Raw genomic sequence first — 13687 nt, forward strand, 5'->3', positions numbered from 1 at the left:
TTAGCTTTCTGAACATTCCCCTCATTGACTTGATGAATGTGTGTCAATATCTCTCTTTTATTAGTGTCTCATACAAACACACAGCCAGAAGCATTCTTGCATTCTCAGTCTCCCAGCTTAGCTTCTCATGTACCACGCACACTTGCATGCAAACCGTCACTCACGCTGCAGACAGGCTGTGTCTCTTTTGCTTCTTTGTCTATTTGACATCTCCTTCCAGCCCCGCCCATGTGACCCAGTAAAAGAGGGTGTATTTCTGAAAGTAGAGATTGATAAGTGTGAGTTCAGACCTTTTGTCTCTCAATGCTTCCTGTAGAGCCTGAGCTAGATTGCCAGAGTGTCAACAGTTTGACAGATAACACTGTGCACACTCTCTCTCTCTCTCTCTCACACACACACACACACAAAGATACACAAAAAAATGACGCAGATCTTATTGCAGTAAAATTGACTGATGCTCGTTCTCTTAGCGTCTTTATTTCTTTAAACAAGACTGTGAATCACTTTTAGCGCTGCGTTAAATGTAGAGAATTTTTCTTGATGTCACTGGTGCAGAGCCACACACTATTGACCACTACTATAGGAACCCTATATGAACCAACAGATTTAGCGTAGCTCAGGGACAAAATATGTTCACACGCAATGCAGAGGGATATTAAACACCGAAACTTGTGCAGACATTAGAGGATCTTTTGGATCATAAACAGAATGGCAGGAGTTACTGTTATGACACCAATTCTGTTGATGTTCTGTGCTAAAACACATTTAATGGGGGAACTAGCGGCTTTCATTAGATACGTGACCTGACTTGAGTTTGACACATTTATGGGATTTATGCAGCGTTGAAAACAAAAATACAGACGTGGATTTCTAACAGAAATGAACACTGCCTGGTTTTCACCCAGTAATATTTAAAACAGCATTAACTGATATTGTTTGTCTTCTTTTTCTTGCCTTGTCTCTGTTTGTGTGTGTGTGTGTGCACGTATGTGGGCATGTTCAGGCTATGGCTTTGTGGACTTCGACAGCCCTGCAGCAGCCCAGAAGGCTGTGGCCTCGCTCAAAGCCAGCGGAGTCCAGGCACAGATGGCAAAGGTAAGCCTCACCCTGCCTGTCACTGTCTGGCCTGCACTATTTGTTGTTATCCAGGTGTTTTCTCATGGTGTTATCCTCCTGCTAGACTCAATCACTGTCTGTAAACCCTGGAGAAGCTGACAGTGTCTGTAGCGATGGTAGATGCTATTAGCTGTCACAATAATAATGGTGCCAGCAGTAGTGTGACGTTGGTAATCATGACAACAGTCACCGGATTCGCTGTATGTCAGTTACACTGTTACCTTGATTCATGTGAGACTGATAGGTACGGCTTTGACTTTGAGTCAATGATGAGATTATTGATTGACTCCATATAGAGATATTGATTAACGACTATGGCCTTGATGGGATTATTGATCAAAGCCCAGAAAAGACGGAAGAAGGATGGAGATGATTGAGTTTCTTTTTAACTCTCCCTGTTTCTTTCACCTATTTGTGATAGGTTCCTCACGTATTTTCTCTGCATCTTCTTCTCAGATGCTAATAATATGTGTTTGTGTTTAAGTTGTGTTTTGTGGATGTGTGTGTGTGTAGAGCTTGCAGTTGTATGCAACAATGCTGTGACAAAACATGCGGGCCTAACCAGCACAGGCACATTATCCTTCAGTGTGTGTGTGAGAGAAAGACACTGAATAGCTTGTCTTCTCTTTCAGATTCATTACAGCTGTATAGTTGCATACTCCCTTTTATAAATGAGAGAAGAGTGCAATTAAAATGGGACAGTCTTCAGGCACCAGGAGCATCCCATTGAATTATACAGCAGCAAGCCTCTGAGCCACCTTTGCCTTGCTCTTCTATTAAACCTCTTTTCATTAGACTTCCATCTCTTATTTTGTTCCTAACTGCTTTGGGGGGCATTTGAAAGAGCAGTGTTGATGTGTTTAGCTGTTATTAAAGAGAGAAGAACCCTCGACTCCTTGGAGATTGAGTTTTCCGGAGGGATGGAATGGAGGGCAAGGAGTCAATTCCAAATGAAATTACACAGACTTCTTACTGTTTCATGAACTATTTATGCGCAGAGCTGCTGACGTCCTGCCTAAGTTTCCTTAGTCGACGAGAAAGTCGGCCTGGACTAGCACTGATGTTGGATTCCTAGCCGGTGCCTTGAATAGTTCGTAAGATGAGCAGCTGAACAGTGGTTTGACAAAATGTGGGCTTTAACACATTCAGTACCAATTAGACTGACTCAGACAAATTTCATGGTATGCTACTTCCCACATCTTTCTCGGAGTACATCAAGGTTTTGTTGGTTAGCTGGAACAGAAACTTTTGTTCTTCAAATCTACAAGACAGTTGAAAGCTTTTCCACCAAAGATAGCAGTGAGGTGGCAGCCTAGAGAGGAAAAATTAGATCATTAGCTCTTGTGAAAGAGAGATGAGATGTTGGAACAGCCAATATTGATTATTTTTGAGGGGGAGGGGAGTTTTGGAGAATGGTTTGGAGATATAGCTGTGATGATTCTAAACACTAAACATCACAACTGACCCTGTCCTCATGGGGTCTAATCTGTGAAGATAAATCCAAACAAGCATGTGTTCAACTTTAAATATTCAAAAAAAAACAAGATGCTTAAATATTGGGTAAATATGAAGCCTTTATAATATTGCCAATATGAATAATAACTGGCATGGGACAGTATTTCATTATGTTGGATACAAATGATGTTTTCAGTACATTTGTCTTGCCTCTAGCTCTATTGAAAAAAAAAAAACACGTGCAGACATAATTTGCAGACAAATGTTATGTAAGTTTTATAAATGATTGATTTAAAATAAACTTCACTAAAACAATTCAAAATTAAACAATTTCAATGTGTGGCTATTGTCATTGTTTGAGTGTTAATTAAAATCCTCAACCATAATGACTTTATCAGCCCTGAAAATTGTAGACAGGACATGAGAAAACAGCCCCTTGGTCCAAGAAGAAGAAGAATCAGAAGAATCAACTTTTATTTGCAGTATATATATGTTTTTACATACACACATACTGAATTTTACTACTGCATTTATCCCATCCTTAGTTGAAACACATGCTACATACTGGGGGGTTAAGTGCCTTGCTCAAGGGCACATCAGCCGGGTAATGAAGGGGGGGGGGGGGGCATTTTATCGCATGAATCACTCCACCACACCTAAATTTTTCCTGCCCGTCCGGTGGGGGAATCGAACCAGTGACTCTACGATCACAAGCCACTTCTCCAACCTCTAGGCCACGGCTGCCCCCAAAAGAAGACAAGCTATCAGACCATATATTTATCAAAGGGGGAGAAAATTCTAATAATATCCAAACACCCTGCTTCACCCAGACATTCTCGATCCTTGGAGTGCAGATAAACTGAAGCACAGTCCCACTACTCTGTTCAAATCATAAAAAGTTCTTTGACTAAAAGTAGTCATCAAGCATGAAGAACCTGAAGTAAACACCGACCGGACGCACCAACCCACTGCCATCCTTGTGTCAAGCTTTTGGCAGCATTTGCCAAATCAGAGGATTATTTCCACAAGGCTTTGAGCTTTGCAACATGGGATGGAAAGTGATCATTGTATAGGGTGTATCAAGACAAACTAGTTGACGCCAGAAATGTTGGAATGTTCCCTCAGGAAGATATCAGGGGTGTGAAACAGTGCAGTGGTAATGTAGTTTCAGGCCACAGCCAAGTCTCCAGAGCCGCTTCAAACCTCTACTATGCATTAGGCTTCAGTTGTAGTTCCTGAAGACTTGTTCTTGTCCTTCATTTCTTTGTACTTCTGCATAGACCGTATCACATGGGGGAAAGTATTGCCGCCAAAGCCTCAGTGTGTCCAGCCAGGAACACAAATACATAGAGGCACTCATATCCGGACAAGGGTGGGAGGTCAGGAATCTCTCCCATAGAGGAGCGACTGTAACGAAAAGTTTGATAATCAAACATCTCGACTGCATGTTGTGAACCAGCAGATTCAGCACCCACATGACTATTTACAGGACAGAAAGGAATCTGGGAGGTATGAGCTTTGATGAGAGGCTAAACTGAGGCAAAATGTTTGAAATAGCAAACATTTTTAAAAGTATGAAAAGGCAGTACATCTCCCCATCTCCCAAAACATCTGAAAATTCAACTGCCGACCCCGGAGTTAACCATGATTAAAGTAACTTCCTGACATTACCCATGAATTAATTAGAGCACAGCTGAAACAAGATTGTGTGTATGTAATTGTGTTGACTGTGAGAAACCTTTACCCATTAAATCCTGCAGCTTTCACTGACATCTTCTTTGTGATAGGTGCATGTTTTGGTTGTATAATGAACAAGACAAGAAGACAATACTGCAAGCCAAGATGTGAGAAAGAGTAAACTGTGTGTGTGTGTGTGTGTGTGTGTGTCTCCTACACTCACTTCCTCAGTCTTCTTGGTAATTACTGTTGACCTGAAAGATGATTACTGCTACAGCTGTACTCCCCCTCTCTCTTGCCTGCGCACTCAGTTAGTTTTTCTGTCTCCCGGCCTCATTCTCGCTTTCTCGCTTTGTAAAAGTGTTTCAGTATGTCGAATCCTCATTCCACACTTTAAGGCATCTTTGTACTTTAATTCCTTCCATAGCATGGATCAGGGCAGAATCTTTTAACCTTACTTTACATAGGGATGTGATGGTGATTTTCCTTTTCTTTTTTTATTTCTTCTCTTTTTGTTTTCTATGCCTTTTCTTACCAGTTGGCGGGTTGGTAATTACATACTAGATTGTATGTGTGTGAAATGTATGTGAAACCATCACAACATACTGATCCTCTCAGATAAAAACATTTAACAATGTAAAACTATTTTCTATTAAAATTCATACCAGGCACTACTTTTCCCATCCAAAAACACACACAGGTATGCATATGAGCAGTGTGTGTGTGTGCGTGTGTGTGTGTGTGTGTGATAACAGTTACAGAGGACCAAGGTCACTATGCTAATTAGAGAGATGGTACCACTGGCAGTGACACTTCACACCTCCCTCCCTTCTTCCTTTCTTCTTTTCTCCTCCACTTTGTCCTTGGTACCTCTCTCCTTTCTTTCCACCTCTCTTGTCTCTTTTTTTCTTTTCTTTTACCTCCCCATCATCCTTTTTTTGGCCTAGTTTGTTCTCTTCATCCACACCCCCCACCGAACTTCCTCATGCTCTCTCCTCTCTTTTTCCCAGTCTCTTCTCTCTCTGTATGTGTGCGGGTGCTTATGGGTGTGTGTGTTTCGCTGCAGCAGGTGCTGCAATACCTCCTCCAGAGTCATCAGTTACAGGGTTGAGTGAGGACAGAGAGTGAAGGATAGAGAGAGAGAGAGAGAGAGAGAGGGAGAGAGAGAGAGAGAGAGAGGGAGAGAGAGAGAGAGGGAGAGAGAGAAGTGAGGTTGAAAGAATATGGCTTGGTGTGATGAGAAAGAGGGAGAGGACACACACATACAAAGTGAACTCCATTGCATGACTGTCATTTATCAGCCCTGATTAAACTCTTGGGTTAGTCCAGTTGTTTGCTTTCTTTCTTTCTTTCATTCTTTCTTTCTTTCCTCTGTCTTGCGTGTGTGTCTGATAAAAGCCAGATGCCTGATGTTCTCTTGACTTGGTTTACTCTGGATCCAGTGTGTTTGTGTCTGCTTTCTTGTATGCGAGTGTGCTAGCTTGCCTCTGCCTGTATATTTAGTGTGTGTGTGTGTGTGTGTGTCTGACAGCTGAGGTTAATGATGGGAAGAGGACAACAGAGCCAGCTGATACATAAGAAAAGATGAGCGGAGACAAAAGGACTGGGAGACACAGTCCTCTCTCACTTTCTCACACTGCTTTCTGTTTGCCCATCACTATCTTGTCTCTTTCTTTCTTGAAAGTCTGCACCTTATTTTCTGACTTCATTTTTCCTTTTCCTCATCTCTCACGCCTGTTTGTTCGAGCGTGTTTGTTTCTTATTTATCTTCTCTTTTTCCCCCTTTGCCTGTTTCATCTTGCTCATTTTTTCCCCCTCTTTCTGCCTCCCTCAGCCAGATAGAATATGCTACCCTTTCACAAGCCAGAAAATATAATATGGTAGCTCTCTGCTTTCTAAAACAAACTCATTCAGCATCATTTGAAAACGAGAAGGCAGTAATAGTGCTGCTGTGATGTTTCTTCAACTTTATCGTTTGCTGGGAAATTCAGAATTATTGGTCTCATACCCCTCTTAACCTCTGCCTCTGTCTTGAGAATGTCATATCTACTCCATAGTGCACAAATATTGGCCTACAAGAAGTGCTTTTCTCCTTTTAAACAAAACTGAATACTAAAATCTTTGCAATTTAAGCAGTCTGTTTATTGTAAAATGTTAATTTAAATATGTTGTATAGATTACTGCTGTAAGACCACTGTGTCCTTTATACTAGAATTCTAACTCATTTTGCAAAATAACTGGTGATGGCTCTCTTCTTTGGAAAGAGCTTGCTCCTTTGCAGGACATTAATCTCTCTCAATATATCACATGAGACTGTCACAATAAAATGCATTTATTTCTTGGTAATTCTTTATAATTTTCTTTATAATTTGTATGTTAACAGCAGGAGTCAAGAGCAATCTTTATTTGCAACTTTGTTTTACATGCTCACATTTAAAAAAAAAACATCTTTAAAAAATTATTTTAAGATCCATTTTAAGATAATCTTAGCTTGGACATCTGATTAATTGCATTGCTACTTTCCTCTTCATGTGCTCCATCCTTATGTCTGGTTCAGGGCAGAGTTGACATTGTAAAATACAGATAATGAATCACATTCTGTTTAAGAGTGGAGGACAGCAGAGTGGCCAAGGACGTGTGTGTGCATGTGCATTCACTGCAGCTGAATGTATGTGTGTGCACATGCTGTTTGAACCTGTGTCTTTTTGTAAAGCTGTACCACCTCTGGTCCAACAATAGCGGGAGGAGGACAATGAGGAGAAAGAGGAAAGAATGGCAGAGAGTGGAGGAGTGGGAGGGAGCCTAGAGAGCGAAACCCAATCGAATTAAATGTAATCTGGCCTGAATGTGCACAACCATCAGCTGCTCTCCAATCTTATTAACCCTGCATTACCAGCCCTGGGTTGTGTATATGTGTGCGTATGTGTGCATGTGCATATGTCTTTTTATGCCGTCGTGTGTGTGGAGGAGGGAGAGAGATGGAGGAGTTAAGTGGATGAGTGAGAAAAGAAGAGGGAGAGATGTACGTGATGGCAGGAAGAAAGTGTGTGAGACGTAAAGAGATGGAGAAGAAAATGAAGATGAATATTAGTGTTTGGGTGATTAATGTGCCTCTGTGGCATTGCTAATGAAAAAAGTATTTCTCATCACAACTGCATTCACACTAATTTCTGGTGGCACTTAACACTTTCTTTATTGTGGTGCATTAGCTTGTGTATTATCCCATCAAATGGACCACATGTGGACAAAAATACTACACTGTAGCCACAAATGTAGCCTAAAAAAAGCTACAAACTTGTTTTTTGGTTACATCTCTTGTTTCATAACATATACATTTAAGATTCATAACACAAAATGAGATAAAAACAGAATCAGTCTGATTCAGTTTCTGCTCCCTAATAATGTTTCATTGTGCACTGCAGGATGAGACACAAAACAGTTTTAGCAAAGACAACGGGGAACTGCGGTGTGTGACAGAACAACTACTTTTAGTCTTTTTTCAATAAGTGCTTACTGTTATGTTTTTTATAGTACTTCTCATAAGCCAGTGTCTATAATTTTTCACATATTCCTTCAGCATCCTTGGACTCCACACAACACAACATATGTAAGATGAGACCTTCACAAATTCAGATATACTATACTTATACTATAGTTTCTCCCTTTCTCTCCAGTCTGCTATTCTCTTGGATATAAAGTTGCTGTTTTGAGGGACTTTGCTGTGTTTATCCAGCCTGGAGCGGCATACTGTAGCTTAAGTGATATGCAGCCAAAACCCATTCATCCAAAGGTTCCAGACTCATAAATACTTTATGCAGTGTGTTCATTAAAAATGATAATTTTTGTACTTGGAGCAGGAGTTGTGCCTTCTCTGAGATGTAGTTTGCCAGAGCAGGCAGAACAAAGATGCTGAGAGACAAATAAAGAGGGTCACACTGACAATATTCAGTAAGGACACAGAGAAGATCATACTGTTAATATGTGAAGTATGCTATTTGTCTTTTATTCTGTTCTGTGTCGCCATTATCCCGTGTGTTGTACTTCCCAGAGATAACTTTGCAATCAGTGTTGCATTGAGACACCTTCTTTGTATTGATATTCATTGAGTTCTTCTTTAGTTTAATTCTGTCAAATATTTATGCCAGCTGTAAATATTAAAGTACATGTTGTTCTGCATACAAGTGTGTTTCTACGAAAAGGCCAACCTGAAATAAGGTTTTAAATATAAATGATGTGCAACTGTCTTCATGGTTTTCTTGTTTCAGATTAGCAAATATATATATATATATGTTTTACATGAAAAACTCATGAAAAGGTGGTTGTTACAGTGTTTTTTTAGCTTTATATTTTATAAAGTGCAGCTATCTCAGTGAACAGCAGCAGTTAACGTGCTGCATCATGCCTGACAGCAGAAACCAAGCAAAAAGAAAACCAAATGGTGGCTAAGTAGCGATGGTTGCACCCTGAACCTAAATATCCAAACATACTCTGGAATTTTGGTCCTAATCCATAGAATAAGTACAGCAGAAACCCAGCATCTGAACCATGATGTCATGACATGAGGTCATGTACAAATAAAATATAAGTGCATACTGTACAGTCAACACAGTTGATTAAAAGCTAGAAAAATATGTTAATACAGTGACAAAGTTATGATATTTTCTCATTCTCATAAGTTATCATAAATTAAATCAAATGATAGACACGTCTAAGTGGTGGCCATGTAATAAAATGTGTTCATGTTTAATTTCTCCCCAAGGCCAATATAAATTATGCATCTTCTGTAGTGTGTGAAATGGATTTTAACTGAAGTTTCTCTAAACAAACGTGCAGAAATACACCCTCCAGCATAGAATAATAGTCAACAGTCAAAGATATGGGCTCCAATAATAACATTTAAAATGTTATTATTCTGGAAGAAAATGAGGAGTATCATTTTGTCAGAGTAAGGTGTTTTTCAACTGGTGAATAGCTCATTTAGGAAGGAAACTCTTCAGATTCAGTATCACCCCCAGCATTACCCCCGAGAGGATGGAAAACAAAGAGGAATGAGGGAAATATTGCCATGAACAGAGGAGGAACAGAGTAGGTGGCTGGAGAGTGTGGGTGGTACTTGGTTTGATGGAGCTTGCTTGCCGAACAGCTCTATAAGGATGGAGATAACTGGAAAACACTATAAAACACCTCTCCTCACATTCTTTTCCTCTGTGGAATTAGCCTTTGAGTGGGCTGCTGGATCGAGGGAGGGTGCATAGAGAGATTGATGGGGGGAGGGAGTGGGAAGCCCGAACTGTAGCGAGGGAGGATAGATAGAGAGATGGAGTGAACGTGGAGTGGGCAGCTTGTGTACTGAGAGAGTGAGGAATGCAGAGTAATCAAGGAGAAAGGAAGAAAGCCGAAAATCAAAATAAAAGGCTAGCAGAAAAGGAGGGCTTGAGGAAGAAAAGGGTGGTGCTGCATTTAAAATCTTATTCCACACACGCTGTGGAAAGCATATGAATGAAATGTAGGAGCGTCTGACTGAAATGTCCCTATTTTATGGGGACACTATTAAGTCTATTTTCCGATTGGCTGTTCAGTGCTCACATCTCTCATTGTTATTGGTGGTGAGGCGTGTTTGTTGTTTGTCATTGGGCAGGCAGCAGCAGCCAAGTCGGCTAGATTCACAATCCGATGGCATAATTCAGCCATCGATCAAACTTTGTGGACAGCTGTAGCCATACTGCTCCTCCAGACAGAGAGAGAGCGAGAGCTCTCAGAGTAGAATATCACAAATCAAATGCTGTAACCTTTTAGTACGTCTGAGTCTGCACATGTCCACTGAAAACCAATGAGGCTTTTTCTCTGGCCGTCTACTCTTCCTCTTCACTTGTCTTTTGTTCTTTTCTTCTGTCCTCCATTTGCTTTCAGTCACACATTCCCATTCCACCTCTTCCTCTTGAAAAGTTTCTTCTCTGAGTTCCTCGAGGTCAGTTGTCTTTATTGATCTAAACGGGAATGCATGAGGAATCATGATGATGATGGCGGTTGAGCGAGACACCTGCAATGCCTGCTGGTCCTTGTAGCATTTACTCAGATGAAGGATTTGTATGCATGTGTATGTCTCTGCACCAACAGTTATCGAGCTTAAAGTTCAAGATAATAGCAGCACTTTTTAACACAGTGGTACAGGATCCGAGGTTCCAGGGAAAACTGTCATACTACCATTTGCAAACTGGCGGTGTCAGATGTGCTTTTTTGCTCTGTATTCTGTTATGTTCGCAATACATATACAAATTGTGCACATTGAGGTCAGTGGATTATTCTCAGGAACCAAGATATTGTTTTCAATGCTAATGCTAATAGCAGTGCAAAGGAAATTCTATCTCTTGCATATGTATAGCAGCACATCAGAAACTGCCCTGGCTTGATAAAGCAATATGTGAGAAACAAGCCATTAATTCAACATGACACTTTATAGAGTGGATCATATGCTAGTTCTTATATCCACTAACAAACAAATTGACATCAGATATATCATTTTGACTAATCATCAGCTTTGCTGCTTTTGAAATCTTTTAAATCGCAGGGCTATGTGAATTAGCAAAAGTTTAATCTTGCATTGTTAGATTTATTTTTTGTGAATGATTTGAAAATAATGTTGAGTGTACACCTGGAAAGTACTAGAGAATTTTACACTGAGAAGGTGAATTTACTGTAAGAAGCTCAGTGCAATCATACTAAATTACATTTTGTAATTTGATTTAGTAGAATGGATGGTTGATATTTCTTCAATTCTTTGTGGAATAAGTAAGGTTTAACCAACCAAATATGGCCAGTCAGAATGTGATTATTTTAAACTTGACTTATAGTCTCCATGATTTAGGTTAAAGCAACATATTTTGTTGTAATTGCAACTCCTGTCTGTCTGGGATCTAATTTAAGGGTTAGTTCATCCAACTCAATTGAAGAGTCAATTGTGAAATAAGACCCGCTTTCAGAGAAAAAAAAAAAGCAATTATTCTACATGATATGTTCTTTTGCAGGTTTACCCCGATTTTTCAGCTAAGAATGTAAAATTATAGATTATGGCAAGAGCTTAGAAGAACCAATTGACTGCCGCGGGGAGCCCTTTTTCAGGAACATTTAAATTCTGGCTAGAGAGAGCAAATTGGACATTAGCAGTCATGGTTCAGCAAGTGGATGAAAATTCTTGGCTGCTCCTATGAATGTTAAATACAAAGGTGCTTCAATCTGTGTTCCTATGCATGTCATTGTAATAAGTAATAAACTAATAAACAATTGCTGTTCCTATTCGCACTTGTGTGTGTTAGTGATGAGGTCATTATTAATTGGCTGGCTGCTGATCATCATATCATATACATAAAATTTGGGGTTATGACACTGCTGGGAGCCTAAATAGACACATGCTACTTTGGTGCTCATATGACAGAGCTCTAACGAGGATCTGTCTCCGGAGGACACTAAACCTGCTCAATTTGAGCTGGAAGGGTTTAAGAACCCTTGTTAGAGCCTAATGGCTTTGTAAGAGGGGAGGATGTGGTTTGTACAGGTAAAATGAATAGATGAATGTGAGTGTGCTGTCCTTGGTGGAGGATATGATGGTAATTAGGCTGCTGTTTTCTCAATGGTGTTCCAGCGATGAGTCTATTTAACCTCTTTGGAGGTGTGTGTGCCTGTGTGTGCGTCTGGAGGGAGTCTGCGTAAGAGCGTATGCACATACCAGAGATAAAACAGTCGATGTCCATGTCTGTGCATGTACATTTGCATTGAGTGTGTGTGGGCATATGTGTGTCTGTGTGAGCCTGCCCTTTAGTATTTGCTGACTCAGGCTGGTTTTCCCTTTCTAAAAGTAAATAACCTTGGTCCACCAAGCTGTCAGCTGGCCCCACTGTGCCCTCGTCCCAACATCTAAAGACAGCAGAAAAATCTCTGCTCTCTCATCTGAGCACCACAACAGCAAGCACATCTTCAGAGAGCCTGCTTACTGCAAAGAACTTGTATCTTCAAAAAGCCACCTTCTGATGCAAAACTGGTACAGTTTGCATGCTTTCATTTTCTGCCAGCATATTAAATTAATTCCTTTACATGTTGCTACATGTTGCTTTGAAAGCGTAGTCTGCAGCAGAGAGTGTTCTTCAACCAGAGGGCTTGGGTTCAAACTCACTCACTTATGTTTGAGAAACTGAGCTGTTTGTGCTGAGAGTGTGACAGCAGCAGCTACATTGTGTTGGTTTTTATAACAAAGCGTAATGATAGCCAAGTAAATGCAACATCCCAATGAAAGAATCCCAGTATTTAGTTTTGAAATCTATGCCAGTGGTTTGTGTATGGCCAAAGCAAACCAACGAGAAATTTAAGAGGGGAATAACGTTGGCAGTGTAGTTAAGGTAAATAAAGTCAATCACATCACAACTATTTGGCTATTATGAGCTGCTGTAGTTGTATATTTTTCAATAATGCTATAAAGAAGACATTGCACTATTGGGACATAGCAACCTGTTAACCTCTCAAACCTCTACCTTTCCTTCACTGTGTAATATTATCTCTCGTTCCTCTTCCTTTCTTTATTGCTTATTTTGGTCTCTCTGTGTGTTTTATCTATCCACCTGTCTGTGTATCTCTCTATATTGCTTTTGCTTTTTGTAGTTCTATCATTATTTTCTTCTCACCTGAAGTTGTTTTTGTCTCACTTTTTTTTTCTTGTTTTGCTGCTCACTCTTTCTCTGTCTGGCTGGCCCCCATTGCTCTCACTCTCTCTCTCTCTCTATCTATCTATAAGCCATCCCCCTCGAGGTTAATCCCTCCGGTTTCAAATAGAGATAACCATGGCAACAGGCCACAGCTTTCGAGCTTTGGGCCTGCAGGACAAAGGCATTGATCAGGATGAAATAGTGTCAGGTGTAAAAGCACGTGTACACATATCTGTGTTTGTTTGTATGGGAGGCAGAGAATCCACTAACCCAGACTTCGCTGCTCAGTCACTCATATTGATGTTTAAATCGATGTATTATTAAATCTAACAAATTGCTGTAACGGGATGTGATCAAAATGAAGAAGGAACAGTATTAAAAGTGAATAAACTTTAATAGCCATTTGGGTTGATTGAACGGGAAGAAATGCTTTTTTGAGACTTGAAGTTTCCATCCCAAAATCTTCTCCAATGGGACTGCTCAGTGGTCTATTATAGAAAAATCATCTGTTCATGAAAGAAGGTGTGAATGTGGCTAACAGTGACCCAAACAGCACATCTACTGTGACTGAATCACAGTTATGAAAGATAACAATTCACTTTGGGTGGCAATTTATACTTGATTTTATGCTGCCTTTCATTCTGATCGCACCAAGGTCATACTTGCTATCTTACAGCACACAAATTCATTCATACATATACTCTTACTTGACCTTGATGGCTGGATTGCAGCATGACAGATGTATG

General features: G+C 40.2%; 1 protein-coding gene across 3 annotated transcripts in view; it reads left to right on the forward strand.

Annotated features, from left to right (window-relative positions):
- LOC124065240 (RNA-binding motif, single-stranded-interacting protein 3-like) overlaps positions 1-13687 on the forward strand; it is a 108788-nt gene that overhangs the window by 51526 nt on the left and 43575 nt on the right. For all 3 annotated transcript variants that reach the window (XM_046400445.1, XM_046400447.1, XM_046400446.1), the window contains exon 4: positions 1004-1095. In XM_046400445.1, the coding sequence (XP_046256401.1) occupies positions 1004-1095 (92 nt within the window). The remainder of the gene's footprint in view (positions 1-1003; positions 1096-13687) is intronic.

The sequence above is a fragment of the Scatophagus argus genome, chromosome 9 (assembly GCF_020382885.2).
Source record: "Scatophagus argus isolate fScaArg1 chromosome 9, fScaArg1.pri, whole genome shotgun sequence".
Lineage (NCBI taxonomy): Eukaryota > Metazoa > Chordata > Actinopteri > Scatophagidae > Scatophagus > Scatophagus argus.